The sequence below is a fragment of the Oryza sativa genome, chromosome 2 (genome assembly GCF_034140825.1).
Source record: "Oryza sativa Japonica Group chromosome 2, ASM3414082v1".
Taxonomy (NCBI): Eukaryota; Viridiplantae; Streptophyta; class Magnoliopsida; order Poales; family Poaceae; genus Oryza; species Oryza sativa.
In genome coordinates this window covers 11333637-11355409 of record NC_089036.1, presented here as the reverse complement: position 1 = coordinate 11355409, position 21773 = coordinate 11333637, and the positions used below count along the sequence as shown (strand labels likewise).

General features: G+C 38.1%; 1 protein-coding gene and 1 long non-coding RNA gene across 2 annotated transcripts; both read left to right on the top strand.

Annotated features, from left to right (window-relative positions):
• Positions 1-5832: 5832 nt before the first annotated feature.
• On the top strand, positions 5833-6643 carry LOC136355416 (uncharacterized). The gene is made up of 2 exons (XR_010739664.1): positions 5833-6084; positions 6378-6643. It is a non-coding gene; the product is annotated as an uncharacterized lncRNA (long non-coding RNA).
• A 796-nt stretch (positions 6644-7439) lies between these two features.
• Positions 7440-8567, top strand: LOC107279978 (uncharacterized). The gene has a single exon (XM_015768904.1). The coding sequence runs from the start codon at positions 7440-7442 to the stop codon at positions 8565-8567; it is 1128 nt and encodes a 375-aa protein (XP_015624390.1).
• The last annotated feature ends 13206 nt before the right edge of the window (positions 8568-21773 follow it).

Genomic DNA, 21773 nt, shown 5'->3' with positions numbered 1-21773 from the left:
AGCTCGCACACAATCAAATTATACAAATTCGGGCCGCTGAGAAGCGTAATACCCTACTCCTGTGTTTGGGATTTAGATTGAGAGTTACAAAGGTTCCTAAACTCGGGAGAACACTCTTCTCCTAGAGCCCAAGTTAGTTGAGAATCGTCCCTTTGCTCGGTGGGCAAGGTCCTCCTTTTATATCTCAAGGGGATACCACATGCACCGCCTCTACCTACTCTTCTTTCGGGTGGGGTCCCACCCTATCTTGACCGGAACTCGACCCGTGCCTTCGCCTGGAACCTGAACCACAGCTTGTCCTTGAATGGGGCCCAGTGCCGTCCCTCGCCTGACACGGGAGACAGCCCTGTCATTCCCTCATTAATGGGTGAAGACTTGTGGTGGCCGCCGTCCGAATGACCCTCCGATGGGACGGGTCATACCTACCTCCACTCCGCCGGAAGCAAATGCGACGTGGGAGCACGGTCGGTGTCAGGCCGGTCACAGACCGGTCATTCTTGACTATGGCACGTCAGTTTAGCACGCCGCACGTCTGTCTCACTGCATTAAATGCGACAGGGGGTAGTTGAGGCATTGCGCGTATTAAAGGAGGCTCAACCTAGACCCTCACCTCGCTCGCTCCCCCCGCCAAATGGTGGCTGGGCGTGGGCCTCGGGGCAAAGCGGTGCAAGGGCCCGAGGGGCATGACGTGGCACCCCGAGGCCCCGACCCCCCCGGCTGCTCCAGCGGTTCGCAGACTGCGGGGGCAGGACCAGGCTGTAGGGACACATGGCAGGATGGGAAGGTAGATTCCCCACACTTCGCATAACCCTGGGCCCATATCTCCAACAGAGATGGAGCAGAAAAAGGTAGCCTTCTCTCCAGATGATCATTTTTCTTTTTATAAAAGAAACCAGATAGCCATCTTCATTACTGTCAAATATTAAAAAGGAATAGGGGATCAAACTTTCAATTGAGTTGGTCCACAAGACATATATTTACTAGTGAAAAATAAATCTAGTGATGATCCTAGGATGAACCACGTCATCTATCTATCTTCTATTATATACTAAAAGTCTATTAAACTTCCTATAAACATTCTCAAGCCACCACGTGGCGCTCTACAAACGCTCCTAAGTCGCCACGTGGAGCTCTAATAAATTAGAAAAAAATCCTAGAAATTTTAAGAAAAAAAGAAAAACATCTCACCATTGGTTTTCACTTAAATGAGTGGATCCATTATTTTTAATCATTAGATCAATTTTAAAGGAATATATACTCAATCCAACCTATGGGCCTATTAGATCGATCTCACGGAATATGTAGCCTTCCCTTCCCCTGCTGTACATGCCACCGTACGTAAGTACGTATATATGTGATACGTATTCCATATGCCCTCCCCTTTTCTCCTATTTTCTAAAAACTCATTACAAAATAGTTTAAATTTTAAATAGCTAAATAATCATGATTCTCAATTTATATACAACATTAAATTCATTTGTACTATTTTTATTTGTAATTAAATAAATACATTAAGATCGATATTGCATATATTTTGCGAGGTAAAGAAAAAACTGAAATACGTTTGGACATAGACCCTAGCGTGGCAGTCATTAAACAAATAAAAAAATTGACAACAACTATACCATCTTAAATCATTCTATATATAAATATGTACATTAAATTAAATATCATGTAGGACGCAAACCATCAACCGTCACATCCTAAAAATTAAGAAATATCGTTGAAATTCTATGAGAAAAACAAAAGCAAAACATCCTACTATCATTTTACACTTAAATCGGCAAATTTATTATTTTCAGCCATTAGATATATCATTCTACTCTCATAAGCCACTACGTATCACATCTTAAAAATTAATAAAAATCACATAAAATCTAAAACAATGAAGCATCTGACCTCGATAAAATCATTATTTCAGCCATTAGATCTATATTTAAAGAAAAACTATAAAAAAATAAAGTACCATCCCATTCCCCCTCCCCCTCACCTGGATTAACAAAGCTCCATCTTTATATTATGAAATTATAAATATATAGTAAATGAATAAAGATATCGTTGGAGTATATAAGTATAAAAAAAAACAGGGAGTAGCTAAAGAAAAGCCCTAAGTGCGGAAATGCTAATGGGCGGGTGATCGCTCCCTCACCCGCCCAGCGATCAGACGCCCGCCCCCTCCCCTATACTACTAGATACACTCCTCCCTCCTCTCCTGCTACAGTACACCACACAAAAATTTAAAAAAAAAACAAAAAGTTAGAAAAATTTATGTATAGAAATACTATATATAAAAAATTTAAATTCAAATTCAAATTTGAATCGGGTATGTAAACTTTTTGACTTATAAACTTTGGGTCTATAAACTTTAGGTGTATAAACTTTAGATGTATAGAAATACTATATATAGAAAATATTTGAATTCAAATTTAAATTTGAATCGGATATAATTCAAATTCAAATTTGAATCGGGTATGTAAACTTTTGACTTATAAATTTTGGGTCTATAAACTTTGGGTCTATAAACTTTAGTTGTATAAACTTTAGATGCATAGAAATACTATATATAGAAAATATTTGAATTCAAATTCAAATTTGAATCAGATATAATTCAAATTCAAATTTGAATCGAATATATAAACTTTTGACTTATAAACTTTTGGTCTATAAACTAACTTTAGGTGTATAAACTTTAGATGTATAGAAATACTATATATAAAAAAAATATTTGAATTCAAATTCAAATTTGAATCGGATATATAAACTTTTGACTTATAAACTTTGGGTCTCTATACTTTAGATGTGTAAACTTGAGGTGTATAAATTTACTAAAATAAGAAAGTAATGCGGTGGTAAAAAAGGAAACCAGGTGGAGGGGGGGCGTGGGGCGATCGCTACCCCCATCTCCAGGCGATCGATCGCCCATTAGGATCGCCCCCCTAAGTGCTTCAATCCTACTGCATCATTAGTCAACTGCTCAGTAGTTTTGCTCCCTCCGTTTAAATTATACTATTGACTTTCCACATTCGTTTTAAAATGTTATATATAAATGTTATTTATTTTGTTGTGACATATTTTATTATTATTAAAGAAACTATAAGTATGACTTATAATTTAGAATATTTACACTAATATTTTAAATAGAACGAATAATCAAACATTATTTTAAAAATTAATGGTATTATCTATTAAAGAAAATAGCAGAGGTAGTATTACTAGGGGTGGAAACGAGCCGAGCCAAGCCTAGCTCGGTTCGGCTTGCAATGGCTCGTAACAAGCTAGGCTTGGCTTGGCTCGGTTCGGTTAGGGATACGAGCTAAAACATGAGCTCGGCTCGGCTCGTTTCCTGGCTCGAGCCAGCTCGCGCTAGCTTGCGAACCTTCCGTTGAAGCTATATAATTTATAATCATTAAGAAAAGCAATAACAAATTATCAACATGTAAAATTAAAATAACTTTATATATTCAATTCATTAAAATCTAGACGATAAATTATATATTGACAAATAATAACTCAACTGCAAAATAAAATCATCCATACAAATATATGATGGCCTAGGCTCACGAGCCAAATCAAGTGGCTCGTGAGCCAGCTCGGGCTTAGCTCGTTTCAGAAACGAGCTAAAAAGGAGGCTTGGGCTTGGCTTGTTTGGCATTCAAGCCGAACCGAGCTAAGTGAGCTCGAGCCAAGCCCGAGCTAAGCTCACGAGCCCAAGCTTTTTTTCCACCCCTAAGTATTACTAATTAGATTGATTTAGGGTAGACCGCGAGAGGTGGCGGCGGTCATTGGGGTCACGTACAATACTCCTATCTGATTTGATCTCCAAGACTTCAAAACTTGGAAAAGAAATTTGGTGCAGAACTGCAGAACTGCAGACCTGCTCCAGATGATTGCCATGTGGACGACGTGGTGATCAGACGGCTATCTCCCCTCGGCTCCTATGCAGCGCGATATATATGGTGAGGATCGATCGATCACCCTTCTCCATATGGTTTCCTATTTTAACACCGCATTACTTTTCTATTTTAGTACATTTATATACCTAAAGTTTGTACATCATAAATTTACACATCTAAAGTTTATACACTGTCGACGACCTCAAATTTACACATCTAAAGTTTATATACTGTTGACGAGTGATACTCGCAGACAGGATAAGTTGAGTATTGGGGTATGTTTGAATGAGGGTCTATGTAGTACAACATCAAGCAAACAGAAGACGAGGATTATACTGGTTCAGGCCCCTTATCAGGTAATAGCCCTAGTCTAGTTTATATGAGATTGATGATGATGAGAACAGATTACAAAGAGAGTAGATGAAACAAACGACACCGACGAGATCATAGTCAATAGATTCGACGGGACCGACGAGATCATAGTCGATAGATTCGACGAGATCTCCCGGTGACTTGGCTCCGAATACTTCGGCTTCGTAAGCTGTGGTGGGTGTGTTGGCGATGATATTTGATGCCCTTCACCTCCCTCTAGGGGTCCGTTTTATACCGTGGATTATCTTACCCGAAGTAAGAGTTGGAGATATGTAAACTAGTACGATATAGCAGATATTCTATCCCCTCCAAGTAGGACTCTGATAGTTTCTTAACTCGTAGAGATATTTTTCATAATTCGGGACAGATTCCTAACGGTGTATACGGAAACGACCCGTGCACGTGAAGGTATACCTTATCGGTATATTTCATAAGTCGTAGGTTAGAGGGTATGCCTTATCCATAATCCTAACATACACCTCAAGTTTAGAGACCCAAAGTTTACAAGTCAAAAGTTTATATATCCGATTCAAATTTGAATTTGAATTCAAATATTTTTTATATATAGTATTTCTATATATCTAAAGTTTATACACCTAAAGTTTATAGACCCAAAGTTTATAAATCAAAAGTTTACATACCCGATTCAAATTTGAATTTGAATTCAAATATTAGTTTATAGACCCAAAGTTTACATACCCGTTTCAAATTTAAATTTAAATTCAAATATTTTTTATATATAGTATTTCTATACATAATTTTTTTCAACTTTGTTTTTTATTTTTTTTTAATTTATGGTGTAGTAGGAAGAAAAGAAGGGGAGGAGGAAGGGGGGAGAGAGCGTATAGGGAGGATGGGGATCGATAAGCGATCGATCGCCCATTAGCCACACCCGAGGATGGAGGAGCCTTGCTCGGCTGGATTTTTTCACATTTTAGTACTTTTTAAAAACTTATCCTACAAATAGACCTATAAAAAAACTTATTCTAGAAATGATCCTTGTCGCGGCGCCAATGTCGTTGGCGCCATGTTTCAACATGACGGCGCCAATGATATTGGCGCCATCCTCTCCGCCCTCGGGTGAAAGTTTAGTCACAAATGTGAAGTGGGACGGCGCCAACGACATTGGCACCGAGGACCAATTTGTAAAAAAATTGAAAAGGACCTATTTGTAAATAAAAAATATTTACAAATAGGTCCACAAATAGGTCCTTGGTATCAGCGTCATTGGAACTAAGGACCTATTTTTAAATAATTTTTATTTGCATATAGGTCCTTTTTCAGAAAAAAATAATTTGGTCCTCGGCGCCAATGACATTGGCGTCGTCCCGTTCACATTTGTAACTTACCTTTTTCACCTGGGGCTAGGAGGATGGCGCCGACGTCATTGACACCGTCATGTTGGACCACGGTGCCAACGACATTGGTGCCGTGGAAAGGATCATTTATTAAATAAGTTTTTTTAGAGATTTATTTATAGAATAAGTTTTCTAAAAAGATCAAAATGCGAAAAATCCAGCCTCGCTCGGCTCACCTCAAATCGCATAGGTATCGACTCATTGGCCTCAGATCCGCTTTTCTCATCTTGCCGGCGCCATCTCCGCCGTAACCCCAAATCCGTCGCCTCCCGACGTGTTCCCCTCCAACTCCCTCCGCAGTCCCATCCACCTCCCGCCTGATCCCTTCCCGCGCCGCCTTGTCTCTCGTTCGCTGCCGGGACGCGTTTGTGCGCGCATCGGGGACGGGGAGGACTACCATGGTCTGGGACCTCGGTCTCGCATGAAACACAGCACCTCGACCGACGACCATCGATCAAATGGTGAGCAACCAGCCCGACCTTGTCCTCCTCCGCGATGCCCGCTACAACAACCTGTATCTGTATCTGACTAACGGTGAATTGCTCATAACATTATTCAGAGTTTGTTCATAATGCATTATTAAGAGTTGAGAGCTAGATGATTGTTCTGCATATCGCATAACATTATTCTGCCTGATGGATTATTTGTTGATATGATTCTTATTCCTGATTCTGGTGTTCCCGATAACAGCAGAACTTATGCATTTCTCATTTCGATTTATCTTTATGATGGTGGTTCTCTATCTTCTCTGCAGAATATATACAGAAGAGGGAAAATCGCTATACCTGAAAGGACTGTAAATTTGGAAAAAGAGGATGGTGTTGAAAAAATTGTAGTCCTTCACTCCTTTGTAATATGAAATAATCCCTAAATTGTTGCAAGGATTGTAGTCCAGTCGTCCAGATTGTAACCTGAACAGCCTTTTTTTTTTGTTCAAATTGCAAGAATACTGAGTTATCCCTTTGTAATCTGTAGACTGTATTTTTCTATCTGGAATACATATGAGCGTTTTTGGTTGTTCTGAAATATTCAATCTGATGGATGTGTTACAAAAACTGTGATTGTTTATCTAATTACGTGAGTGAATAAAATACGGAATATTGTATAATCTGAATTTTTGAAGAAATTTAATAAGAACAAGTAGCAACTCACAAGGTGAGTTCAGGCAAGGAAAAGATGAGGATAATTAAGAGCAACTCAAGAACTGGTCGCCACAAAGTCAAGTTTTTACATGTTAATAAGTCACAATCTCCGTATTAACGTAACTAATAAATCCATGGTCGCAACTAATATCATCAATGAAAATTCAGTAAATCCATTGCTCCTTGTCGTCATGCGCAGCGCAGGTGAAACCAGCCGGCACCTGATGAGACGAAGGCAGAAGCCCGGCAGGTCGATCTGTTCTTCTCCAGGCCTCCTCGTCCTACCATCACTATCGTCGACGGCGTCGGCGAGAGGTGATTCCGGTCCGATTGAGGTGAGAGGGCGAGGGAGCGATCGCCGCAGCGCGTCCGCAAATCGTGCTCGCCGTTCGATCTCTTTTTTATCCACGCGTCCACCATCGGCGCCCGGGGCTGCAGAGGCTTCGCTTTGCACCGGTGTATGCACCAATTTTTTTTCAAATCAACTCGGACTCGGTTAGTCGCTTTGTACTGCCGCGCGCGCGCGTTTCCCATCTCCGACTCGGATTACACGTAGGCGCGCCGCGCGCGCCTATTTATAGCCGCTGTCCGTCTCCTTACTCCATGCATTAGCCTGATTGCTAGTTGCTGCTAGCGCGTGGCACAAGAGCAGCGAGACCAGCAGTAAGCTAGGCATGGCGGCGCGCGCCGGCGACACCGGCCTGAGCAAGGTCAGGCGCTACTGGCCCGGGAGGGCGCCGGACTGGGCGTGGGCGGGCGCCGCTGTCGCTCACGACGAGGACGACGCACGTCTCGTCTCGACGCTTGACGAGATCAAGCACGTGGAGGAGGAGGTGCTGAGGTCGCCGCGCCGCCGCCGTGTGCGGCGGGCTCCCGAGATCGCGTCGGCGGCACCGGCGGTAGATGACTGGCACGAGCCCGATCCGATCGAGGAGGAACAAGACGAAGATGATGATGATGATGCCCGGGAGGAGCGCAGAGCGAGGATAAGGGAGAGGGCGCTGCTCCTGAGGCGGCATGAGGAGGAGCAGCTTCTTCTTCTTCACCCGCAGCATCAGGAGGAGGAAGATGAGGAGGCGTCTGAGTCTGAAGAGACGGCGGAATCGGACTCCGACGTCGGCGAGCAGATGGCCGTCGTCTACATGGCCGTGCCACTGTTTATACCAAAGCCGCGGCGTGACACCATCCGGCTCAAGGAGGAAGAACGGCAGCGACTTGAGGACGAGCTGCACCGGAAGAGGCTCGAGGACAGGAAGGCTCAGACGAGGCAGATCCTGCTCCAAGAGATCATCAACGAAGAGCTCCTCGCCGCCAACACAGCTTCAGATGAAGCCGCCATCAACGGCGTGGACACCGACGACGAGGTGGACCAAGCCGAGGAGTACGAGTCGTGGCGGCGCCGGGAGATGGCGAGGATCAAGAGGATCAGGGAGGAGAGCGGCATCGACGACGACAAGTCGATCATGGAAGACGAGAACCCGGTTGCTGATCGTCCCAAGAAGAAGATGAAGATCAAGAAGCAGATGAGGTTCATGCAAAGATACTACCACAAGGGCTGCTTCTTCCAACAAGACGCCGACGATGCGGCGCAGACGGCAGGATCATGCGAAATCTACCGGCGAGATTTCTCCGGGCCGACCGGGTTGGACAAGATGGACGTAAGCGTCTTGCCCAAGGTGTTGCAGGTGAAGCACTTTGGGCGGCGTGGGGGAAGGAAGTGGACGCATCTAGTTAACGAGGACACCACGTACAGGACACCACGTACGGTGAGTGATTTTGTATCTATCCCCACAATTTTGTAAAATTTCAAAAAATGTGAGCAGCGGCAAGTTATTTTTCACCCCCTTGTGACGTACTCATCTGTATTTTAATGTATGACGCCGTTTACTTTTTGACCAACGTTTGATCATTTGTCTTATTCAAAATTATTATGCAAATATATAATCATGTGACAAAAAATTTAATTGTAATAAATAAAGCGGTATAATCTTATCTTAGATGAATAGTTTTGGAGAAAAAGTATTCTTACATGGTTGCATAATGCATGCTAGTAGATATCTTCAAAACTATAGCCCAATGCACAATATTTGGCACCATAGATCTTTACTTGAAATGATATCTGGAATGGAGACATTAGACATTTTCATAGATTGTTCGGGTGGGACTCAGTCAAATCCATATGTGACAAAACATTTGGAAGATAGTGTTAACTTACCTCTACCTGCTCAAGCCTTAGATGAATTTCAGCAGCTACAAGTTGAATTGAATGAGTTACAACTTCAAATACAAAGGGAGATCCTTAGTCTGTCATATGGAACAGCCGTGTTTGTTCCTCAGAATTTTCACGGGCTGAATTTTGTGAATCATTCTCCCCCTAGTCACCATTTGGCTCTGGAAAACTAAATGTGTCGTCAAGAACAAAGTATTTATGTGGCTGATGTTGTATGATCGATTGAATACCGGAGACACGTTGGACAAAATCACAAAAAACTATTGTGCTCTAGAATGCAGATCTACCTTGTGTTCTTTGCTTACTGGTTCTAGGGAGACAACAATGCATCCCTTCTTCGATCATGTGTCGAGACCGTATTAGAGTAAGATGGAATGCTAATCTTGAGTTTTTCCAAATGGTGGTCTTGGCACGACCGAGGTTTAGGCAAAAGAGTTTCTTGGATATAATGTTCATAGCTTGCTGGCATATATTGAAGCAATGAAATGAAATAATCTTTCAAAAATTGTTACCAGAAGAAGACAATTTGTTCCATTCTTTTAACAATGAAATTCTCTTGCATATGTGCAAGATGAATAAGCCCCTTAATTTAGTCATTTTTGACTGATTACAACATTTACAATAATTATTTTGATGTGATACTCTTGCGTTTAAATATTTTACTGTTTTAAATATATAACTATTAGGCAAAGCTTGTTAGAATTTTTCATAAAAAAGGATCAAATAAAAAAATATATCATGTTAGATCAAATACTCAAACGCAAAACAATATCTCTCATGGTAGATCAAATATTCAAAAACAAAACAACCTTTAAATAGTACCATTACTATTTAGACTAGAGTCGAAGCAAAATAGAATATCAATTGAATGGATCAAATCGTAAGTATATACATAGGTATAAGAATTTGATTCATACCTATACCTAGCAACAAACAACTTAAACTCAACTTTATTTCACAATTCATTATTACATACCTAACTAATTATATGTTTGAATGTTATATACCTAGAACCAAAATCTAACCAAAAAAATGTCCAAACTCAGTTCAATCTTATTTGAACTTGTTAGTAAAGAAGTTAATGTTCATATCTAAACATTTTTTTAAAAAATCATACTCATTAAAATTGGGTATATACTCAATTTTAATCTTCGAGCCCGAGCACCATGGAGCCCCAGTTAATTTTAATACACATATGTATATATACATACACACACATGACGGTGACACTGGCTCTATATCGAGAAATAGTTATATGTTAAAAAAAACTAGGAAGGTAGCCAGCGCATACGCGTGGGTATGTTGTTTAATCTTATTTGAACTTTTATTACGAATTTTTATGTGTGGATGATATTTTTGAAATATTTTTTGACACTATTTTAAACGTATGTTTGTTAATAACTGGTTTGGGCATATTACTTGAAATTGTATATCTATTAGGAAAAACGTGTCATAATAATAGAGTTAGTTCATATCTATTTTAATTATGTGTGATTCCTTTCTAAAAATTTTTGGACTTTCCAAACTTTATATAACATTTTTATTTTGTATGCTATACATGAATTTAAGTAACATTTTAAAAATAATAAATTTAATCTAATGGTGTAAAATGAAACAACTAAATTGTATTGTTTTTATTTTTTTTATAAATGTAGATTTAAATTAGTGTTGTATATTTGTCAAGTGATATTTGAAACCCTAAAACAAGATGTGAAATAAAAAATTATCATAGCAATAATTATTATATATATCATCCTCGTATGCTAAGATAGGATGAATAAAGATTATTCATGGGATATTTCATATTTATAATATAAATTTAGTTTAACTACGTATATTTACATAAATTTGTAGGGTAATATATTTATATTTAAATAGTAGATAATACTATTTTAAAAGACCATCGATCTTTTTCGAATGATACACATTTTTTTGTTTTATTGTTTTTATAGTAAGGGATTTTGAAAATACTATTTCAAAAGACCATTGTGCATAGATTTTTCTTTTCCAATGGATAGTAGGTAAGCTCCAATTTTTTTCCAAGTCATATGTATGTACGGACAACTTATGTTTTTTTTTGTTTTTCTATCCTAATAGTTATATAGTTCTCCAGTATACGTACACAGAGTAATATGGTATTAGTTTATAAAATAAAATACTCTAATGGTCTAAATATTGGGTTCATCAATTTAAGTGAAAATCGAGGGTGATATTTACTTAAATTTATAGAGTAATAGATTTTATCTTTAAATAGTAGAAAACTCTATTTTAAAGATAATTGATTTTTTTAATGGTACTACGTATGGTTTTTTTTCCTTTCGATAAACAGTAGATAAGATACATTGTATTTTAGTCGTATGTACGTACCTATTGAATACTTGTGTTTTTTTTCCGGTGAACAGCAAGGTATTAGTTTCTATTTTCTTTTTCGGTGAACAATAGGTATTAGTTTCTTTTTAAATAAAATACATCTAATCTAATTTAATGGTCTAAATTATCGGGTCCACCGATTAAGTGAAAATCGACGGTGAGATTAGGCATTGTCACGTGGCGGTCCAGAAGCGTTTGTAAAAGTGCCACGTGGTGGCTTGAGAGTGTTTATAGTAAGTTTAATGGACTTTTAGTACTTCCTCCGTTTTTAATTATAAGGCTTTCTAGCATTGCCCATATTTATATATATGTTAATGACTCTAAGCGCGCGCGCATATATATATGTATATATATATATATATATGTATATATATGTATATATGTATATATGTATATATATATATATATGTATATATGTATATATATATGTATATATGTATATATGTATATATATGTATATATGTATATATGTATATATGTATATATATATATATATATATATATATATATATATATATATATATATATATATATATGTATATATATAGTGATATTGATGTTTAGCTCTTATAGAATTGATTTCTCTTTCAGAAAGAAGATGCAGGGTTTCATGCAAAGAACTAATATTTTCAATTGTTTTAATATAGTAGTCACTAAGTAACGAAAAAGTACCTACATGATATATTTCCTTAATATTAACCTTAGGAATCTTCCAGTCAGAAATACTTTTCTCAATATCCTCAAAAGATATAAATGAAGCATTCTTTACCGACATAGTGCCAACAGACTTCTCGCTACTGCACGAGGCTACAGATCGATCAGTGGCTCTTCGTGATCTAACCAACCAAGCCATCTTCTCCGAAAGGGGGGGGAAGAGGGGTCGGGTAGCGTGCTGAAGTCGCGGTGATCCCGAACAGTGTGGTGGTGTTCTGAAGTCGCGGAGTTCCCGAACCTTTGATCGGTTGCCTGAAGTCGCGTTGCCTTGTTGAGCCGCAGAAGGCGTTTGTCGGCGTAATTCGTTGACTGGGCACTTATCAAAGGCAAAGGTTGAACTTAATTGTGGGAAATATTCCCTGCCGTTGACTGGAACACATCATATCCAAATAGGTTGATCATAATTGTGGGAGATTTCCCCGCCGTTGTCTGGTAACTACCTACCTATCTTCCTATCTTTCGTATAAGATGTCTTGGTTGGTTAGATCACGAAGAGCCACTGATCGATCTATAGCCTCGTGCAGTAGCGAGAAGTCTGTTGGCACTATGTCGGTAAAGAATGCTTCATCTATATCTTTTGAGGATATTGAGAAAAGTATTTCCAATTGGAAGATTCCTAAGGTTAATATTAAGGAAATATATCATGTAGGTACTTTTTCGTTACTTAGTGACTACTATATTAAAACAATTGAAAAAACTATTCCAATTAGTTCTTTGCATGAAACCCTGCATCTTCTTTCTGAAAGAGAAATCAATTCTATAAGAGCTAAACATCAATATCACTACCTTCACTTTGGTCTTATACAAGTTGCTATCAGATCCTTGACTAGAAAGGGTTTGAACGTCTCTGTTCTGGCTTGTCTAAGAGATTGCAGAAATAAAAGGTTCAAAGATTCCTTATATCTCTAATTTTAATGAAGATAAGATTCCCACTAAAGCAAGGCCCATTCAGATGAATAGTCGACTTTAAGAAATTTGCAAGCAAGAAATAAAAAACCTGCTAGATAAAAGCTTAATAAGGAAACGTTCCTCTCCTTTGAGTTGTGCAGCCTTCTATGTAGAAAATGCTGCTGAAAAAGAACGAGGAGTTCCTCGGCTAGTTATTAATTACAAACCCCTCAATAAAGTTCTACAATGGATAAGGTATCCAATACCTTATAAGCATGACTTAATACAAAGGATTCAGGGTTCAAAGATATATTCTAAATTTGATATGAAGTCTGGGTTTTGGCAAGTCCAAATAAAAGAAGAGGATAGATATAAAACTGCTTTTACTACTCCTTTTGGTCATTATGAGTGGAACGTAATGCCGTTTGGTTTAAAAAATGCTCCTTCTGAGTTCCAAAAAATCATGAATGAGATTTTCCTTCCCTTTACATCCTTTATTATAGTTTATATAGATGATGTTTTAATATTTTCCCAAGATGTTGACCAACATTGGAAACACCCTAATATATTTTATAAAATCATAGTTCAAAACGGTTTAGTAGTCTCTGCTAAGAAAATGAAACTTTTCCAAACTAATGTTCAGTTTCTCGGTTATAAAATTCAATATGATCGAGTCCAACCAGTAGCAAGAGTAATAGAATTTGCAGAAAAATTTCCAGATGAGATAAAAGATAAAACACAGTTGCAAAGATTTCTAGGGTGTTTAAACTATGTCTCCGATTTTTATAAAGATCTTGCAAAAGACAGAAAGATTTTAACCGAGAGGTTGAAGAAAAAGCCTCCAGCTTGGACAGCTAAACATACTCAAGCTGTTAAGAAGATCAAAGGTAAGGTCAAAACCTTGCACTGTCTTTATATCCTAGATCAAGATGCCTTCAAAATTATCGAATCAGATGCCTCAGATCATGGTTATGGAGGAATTCTTAAACAAAAAAAGGATTCCAGAGAGCAGCTGGTCAGGTTCACCTCATATAGATACTGCATTCCTATCCTCATATCTGGTGACTAGACCCCTAGTCACTGCCCTGGGTTAGAGCTGGTATCAGAGCCAAGTGCTCGTAACCTCCCCAAGCCATCTTCTCCGAAAGGGGGGGGGGAAGAGGGGTCGGATAGCGTGCTGAAGTCGCGGTGATCCCGAACGGTGTGGTGGTGTTCTGAAGTCGCGAAGTTCCCGAACCTTTGATCGGTTGCCTGAAGTCGCGTTGCCTTGTTGAGCCGCAGAAGGCGTTTGTCGGCGTAATTCGTTGACTGGGCACTTATCAAAGGCAAAGGTTGAACTTAATTGTGGGAAATATTCCCTGCCGTTGACTGGAACACATCATATCCAAATAGCTTGATCATAATTGTGGGAGATTTCCCCGCCGTTGTCTGGTAACTACCTACCTATCTTCCTATCTTTCGTATAAGATGTCTTGGTTGGTTAGATCACGAAGAGCCACTGATCGATCTGTAGCCTCGTGCAGTAGCGAGAAGTCTATTGGCACTATGTCGATAAAGAATGCTTCATCTATATCTTTTGAGGATATTGAGAAAAGTATTTCCAACTGGAAGATTCCTAAGGTTAATATTAAGGAAATATATCATGTAGGTACTTTTTCATTACTTAGTGACTACTATATTAAAACAATTGAAAAAACTATTCCAATTAGTTCTTTGCATGAAATGCTCTAACCCAGGGCAGTGACTAGGGGTCTAGTCACCAGATATGAGGATAGGAATGCAGTATCTATATGCAATCTTGGATGTGAGATTAGTACGTGACAATTGGATGGCAATCCAGGTTGTTAATTTTTTTTTTTATTTTTTTTTTTATATTATTATGCAAACATGAATGCAGTACAGGAAATAAAGATAAGCTGTAAATACGAATTATGTACAAGATATAAAATTAGATATTTAGAACATAATAGGTTTATATAGAACGGTCCAGGTGTTCATTCATATACCTTGATAGGTTGAAGGTAGATCCTTCTGAAGATTACACCAAGGACTTGGTACAACACGTTCGTAATTATACAGGTACAGGACTCTCACAAGGACTCTTACATAGACTCTCACACTTAGACTCTCATGAGTCTTTTATTTAGGTTCTACTATAGTACTAACACTTAGTTGGAGTGGAGTGGAGTGTGATGGCTGGTGGAGAGGTGAGAGGAATGGTTGAGTGAGATGTGTTGTGTGTGAAATGCGATGCCTGTGAAATGTGATGGTGAGCCCCTTATATAGCGCTCGGTAGAGAATCTTCATGATATCTCTTCTTGACCTTAAAGAGTTTATGATACCCCTTTAGACTTCATGGAGAGAATCTTTGGTGATAACGCTTTAGACCTTTAATAAAGATGTCATAATATCGCTTTTTGACTATGGACTTATCTTATCTGGAATAGTGTAGATTCCTTATCTTGAATAGTGATCTTTGTCGGGGATGACAAGATCTTTATTCATTATCTTCGTTGATTATCGTGGGTGCTGATTGCACCGTGTCAATCTCTGACGGCTCTGATTTCTGAAATCACTGAGCCAGGCTTCTGTAGTAACTTTTCTTGGAGCATTCATTTCCAAAATCCGGTTTAATTATGCGCCCTGCTCCCTTGAAGTATTCATAACTTTGGTTGTAATATTTGCTGATAAAAATCCTTGTGATCTTGTTTTGGAAAACCAGCTGATATTCATAATCTGTGGTGATAGCTTCTTCAATTTCTGCAGCTTCAGAAAATAATCTCCAATTTTCATGATTAGCAATTGTTGTATATATTTCTTCCTCTTCATCCGATAGTTTGCTAGGACCGTCTTCTTGAAAATTAAATTGTCCATTCATGATATATATATAATGAATTGCTGGACGAACAGGTGGTGTGAATTTTGGTGGTATGGAGGAGAAGATAATCCTGTATCTTCCATTTCCAAGTCTCCTGCAGACATCTTTCACATCGCTTCCAAAATCAGATTGAAGGATCTGATCGAGGGTTGCATAGATGGAATTCACAAGACCATGATCTATAATGGTTTGGAGAGATATTTCTTCATGGTTGTATGTGGGTAGGTTCCGGAATCTTTGGAGATTTATCTCAGCTTTGAGAACCAGGAATCTATAGGATGGGTCAGAGATTGCCTGATCATCTAGCCTTAAGAGAGGGAGCATATATATGATTACTCGTATGGCTGGGTTTCTTTCTCTTCCTTCTAAGAGATCAAAGAAATAATCTTGGAGTCCAAGGAATATTTTCATTTGTCTCTCTTTAAACTTTTGCCAAACAAGATCGAGGATGTCTTGCCCAAAGCAAGATAAAGTTTGCTCCGTCTTGAAGCTTAATCTAGGTTGGAGATTTTCGTATGTGGTACTCATGGGATTTTGGCTTTTAAGTTTCTTTTGGCAAGAATCTTTGTAGGCACAAGATCTACATGGTGCTTTTGGCTGGGTCCGGAGTATATATTGTGGAAGGAATGAATTGGGATGATTATGCAGTATGTATGGTGTTTGGGGAATGGTATCATGCCTTTTTGTGGATGATGATGGTTTATTATGTGGAAAAGATTGCAATAGGTTATTGATATTTATGTGGAAAGCAACCATGCTCGAAGCAGGATCTGTTGAGATCAAAATCTTATCTGAGAATACCTTGGTATTCTTATCTGTTGCCATAGATTGTTCAACTTCCATGGGAAGTTTATCTTGGCCATCACGGGATTTCTCCTCGCGATAATCTAGTAATCTCTCCTCATGATGAGGGATATCTTGTAGTTTAGCCCTTTTTTCTGTTATCTTTTGATCTGAGGGCACGAAATTTTTGAAATAATATGCCAGGCCATTTAAGGCATGAGCTTTTTCTTTTTTGTTTTTTGCCTGCCACAAGTGGTTTAATAACCCTTGTTGTAGCTCTGTTACTCTGAAATTGTGATTAAATCGTTCTCCATGGCCTCTAGGCAGTTGGGGCAGTCTCCATGAACTCATATTCGTGAACCATTCAGACTTCTGTGAAGCCATTTCCCTGCATATATATTCAAAATTTTTAGTAGCTTTTAATAAATATCTATCTTCCCATGATGTCTTACATGGCAAGTCCATAGATTTTGGAAGATATGATGGGAAAGAATTGTCATGCAAATATATTGTATTCACAACTTGTTCTCTTTTGGTCTAAACAAGCTGGTCAAGAATCTCATCTGTGTTAGACGAAAATCTTAGGCTCACCTGTTTGCCCATTATCTCAAATTGAATATCTTCGGTTGTGACAAGGAAGGGACGAATGAGTGATAAAAACGGTGTTCCTAAAATAACATCTTGCTTAAGATTTTTAACGAGTAGAAAAGATGTTTTAATGCAAACTTCAGATATGCAAATATAGATTTCAGGGATTTGATATTCTACTGTTAAAAGTCCTCCATCTGCCTCACGAATTCTGTGGGCGGCTTTACAGAAATATTTATGAGGGATAATACCTTCTCGAATGCAATTGACATCAGCACCAGAATCAATTAAAGTGATATGCTGAAAGTAGGATCCGTCTATAAAACGATACATAACTTCTGTGTACCATTTTTGCTTCATATATTTTTGAATGGTTCCAACAACCTGATCATCTTCTTGAATTGGTTCGTCCTTTTCTTCCATATGGAATCCTTCTTTTAATTCTAACATGTATAGACGCTTTCTTATTTCTTCTAAATCTTGTTTCATAATTTTTTGGTCTTCGAATAGGCTCATCAAATCTGGTTTCTCATTCTTCTTTTTCTGTTCATCTAATCTTTTGAACACTTCATCAATAGAGAGGAATTTGCTCTTTTGAATATCCTTTTTTAGTTTATCCTTATCAGTCTTGACTCTTGAAAGGAATTTTTCGAGAACTCTTCTTTTTTCTTCTGGATCTTGAATGGTTTCAAAAGTATCGAGAACAAATTCTTCTAAACTGGTTAAAACGAGTATATTTTCATCAGACTCTTCTTCTGAATTATCTGGCTCATAACAAGAGCAACCACTGTCTTGGCAACAATTAATCTCTGCATTTTTTTCTTCATCTGAACATGAGTCATTGTCTATATTATTTAGTATTGTTTCAAGTTTTTCTTTAACATCTTCTGATTCTGAATCTAACAAGGCTTGGATCTCTTTTTTAACTTTGGATTTGAAACATCTGTTAGCTATGTGTCCTTTCAAGCCACATTTGTAACAAATGGTTTCTTTGCTTTCAGTGTCTTGTGTTCTTATATTCTTATTGTAAATTCTTTTTGGTTTTCTTTTGGTAGCTTGAAAGCTCATCTTGCTTTTATCATTTGGTTTTGTCCTAGGTTTGGAATGGGTTTTTCTTTTTCTATTGACATAAGGATCTTGAAAACCAAACTGATAGCAAAAATCTCTCATTTCTCTTTTACCAAGAATCCTTTGTTTTTTAAGTTGATCTTTGATTTTTAGGTCATTGCAAAGCTCAGCCCCTACTAATTGTATCTTTTGTGTGATTTTTCCAATATCTAGATAGTGATAATTTATACTCCCTCCCCCTTCTTTTCTTTGGGAATTTCTAACCTTTTCAGCAAATAAAGGAGGTAAACCAAAAATATATTTTTCTTTCCAAAAGTCTTGATTAGGTTCTGGTAGGGTATATAGTTTTGACAAGAAAATATCTTTATACCATCTAAAATCTGACATTGTTTTACATTTTAAATTTATCAATTGCTCTCTATTTTTTTCATAGATATCATGATAGTTTTCGGCAAAGTAATAAATTATGTTATAGATTAAAGTGGCTAAGGCATCAGAAATGTTACCGGTTGGATTCCCATTACCATCTCTATCGGGCAATGGCCTTCCTTGATCATCCCTTTTAACTGCGCAAAGAATCTCCTGTCTTTGAGTTTCATTTAAATAATTATTCCACCATCCTTTTAATTGACCAGAAAACCCAATGACAATCATATTGGCAGCTTTTCTTTCTTTGTTTCCATTAGCTATGCAGGCATTAGCATACATAATCATTTGATGACATAAAGTAAAGATTTGATATTCAGTAAAGCCATCTAAGTTCCATTCTACAATTTCTTTGCCATTGTAGTAAGTCATATTTTGAATCTGAGGAATTTCCTCAAACTGTAGGTCTGCATAAGTTGGTTGAGGGTAATAATTCCTAGTTGTGGAAGTAAGAGTAGAAGGTTTAAAAATCTTGTTGACCATATCATATTTTTCATTATCAGAAATCTCATTGATATTTTTATTTACTTTTAAATTATTTAGTTTTAAGGCTAGCTCACTGACTAGTTCTTCAGAAATTGTGGGTCCAAAAGCCTTTTATTTTCCAAGTTTGATGTTAGGATCAATTGTTGGGACAAACATAGGACTAACAGACTGAGAACTAGAAGACTGAGAATTAGAGCGAATATTTATCTTTACCTCAGGTCTTCCTGTTTTGTAGCCTTCCATAAGGATTGTCTCTATTCGATCTGTTTGTTGACCAAGAGAACGTAGAGATATATTTGCATAATTTTGTTGTTCTACCAAATATCCTATGTGTTCAACCTTTGTTGTTTCTCCATATGTATTTTTAGAAATACTTTTTAGTGGACAAGCTTTTCCTCCATTATGAGATAATTGAATGGATTCAAATGGAGGATGAACAGAGTCTACCTTGTTTCCACTGGTTGTCTCCCATTCTGTAGAAACCTTCTTGATAACAGTTAAATCTTTTGCTTCGGATTTTTGCTCTTTTTTCATCATGTTTTTTCCTTTGAAGAATTCTTCGAAGTGTCTGACTTGGCTACTTTCATACCAATCAAAGAAAAAGATGTTCTTCCTTTGTTCTCTCATTTCTTTGTGCCAAAGTTCTCTTATTTTTAGTCTAAATGGTTCATCGACCCTTTCAAAGTATCTTTTCATCTTGGGTCGGTTCTTTTGAAGCCTGAGTTCTTTTTTAAGCAAATCTTTATCAATTTCAAACTCATCTTCTTCTATGGCAATAACAAAGCCAACATCAAGCTCGATAACATTGATATCGAAGTCTGAGATTGAAGGTTCGTCGGAGTTGTCTTCATAGGTAGCATAGACAACATTTTGAGGTTTTGTCCTAGGCCTAGAATCTAGACTGACAGAAGGTCTAGACTGGAGAAAGGCTTTTTGTTTTGAAGTAAATGTTATCTCAACATCTCCGTCTGGTGTTTCAATCAAGGATTCGACTTCTGATTGATCCATAGACTTAGGTTCAACAGCTTGAGATAAAACCCATTTCTCAGGCAGGGTGATCTCATCCCATTTCAGGGTTTTGGGGGTAGTACATCTGTTATTAGGATTGGTTTGAAGGAGAGTGGTTAGGCCTTTTGGTGTATAATGTTTGGCACAAGGTGCTAAAGTTGTCATGGCTTTGTAGTAAACTCTGTAGGTAACGGAGATGTTTTCACTCCCTGGTTCTAGTTCATAACCAGATGTTTGTAAGTTGAGAGTGAGAACTTTATGGATATTTGTGTCTGAGAGGGATACAGAAAAATCAGGAAAGATGTTAAAATAAACAGGACCATTACTGAGGCTAGCTTCCACCATGCCAAGTAAGGAATCTTTGAACCTTTTATTTCTGCAATCTCTTAGACAAGGCAGAACAGAGACGTTCAAACCCTTTCTAGTTAAGGATCTGATAGCAACTTGTATAAGACCAAAATGAAGGTAGTGATATTGATGTTTAGCTCTTATAGAATTGATTTCTCTTTCTGAAAGAAGATGCAGGGTTTCATGCAAAGAACTAATTGGAATAGTTTTTTCAATTGTTTTAATATAGTAGTCACTAAGTAACGAAAAAGTACCTACATGATATATTTCCTTAATATTAACCTTAGGAATCTTCCAGTTGGAAATACTTTTCTCAATATCCTCAAAAGATATAGATGAAGCATTCTTTACCGACATAGTGCCAACAGACTTCTCGCTACTGCACGAGGCTACAGATCGATCAGTGGCTCTTCGTGATCTAACCAACCGAGACATCTTATACGAAAGATAGGAAGATAGGTAGGTAGTTACCAGACAACGGCGGGGAAATCTCCCACAATTATGATCAACCTATTTGGATATGATGTGTTCCAGTCAACGGCAGGGAATATTTCCCATAATTAAGTTCAACCTTTGCCTTTGATAAGTGCTCAGTCAACGAATTACGCCGATAAACACCTTCTGCGGCTCAACAAGGCAACGCGACTTCAGGCAACCGATCAAAGGTTCGGGAACTACGCGACTTCAGAACACCACCACACCGTTCGGGATCACCGTGACTTCAGCACGCTACCCGACCCCTCTTCCCCCCCTCCTTTCGGAGAAGATGGCTTGGGGAGGTTACGAGCAATTGGCTCTAATACCAGCTCTAACCCAGGGCAGTGACTAGGGGTCTAGACACCAGATATGAGGATAGGAATGCAGTATCTATATACAATCTTGGAATATATATATATGGGACAGCCATATGGGACTTCATGGTGTATAGGCTCCAAACCTAGCTGCCGTTGGATCTGATCCATATCTATTTGATCGCTCTAGGTGTTGGGTTTAACGGGTACACCCGTTTGTACATTAAATATGGAATGAGTTATATATGGATTAAAAACTACCGCATGCAATTGCCCTATTATTGTGGGTAGTAACGATATGCATGCATGTTTAGATAAATAGCTATACTTGCCATCTATGATTAGTAATTTCCTTACGGATGTACGTGTCATGTCCAATTTTTAGGCAACAAATATGATAGGAATTAACCATATAAAATAAAGAGTGTTG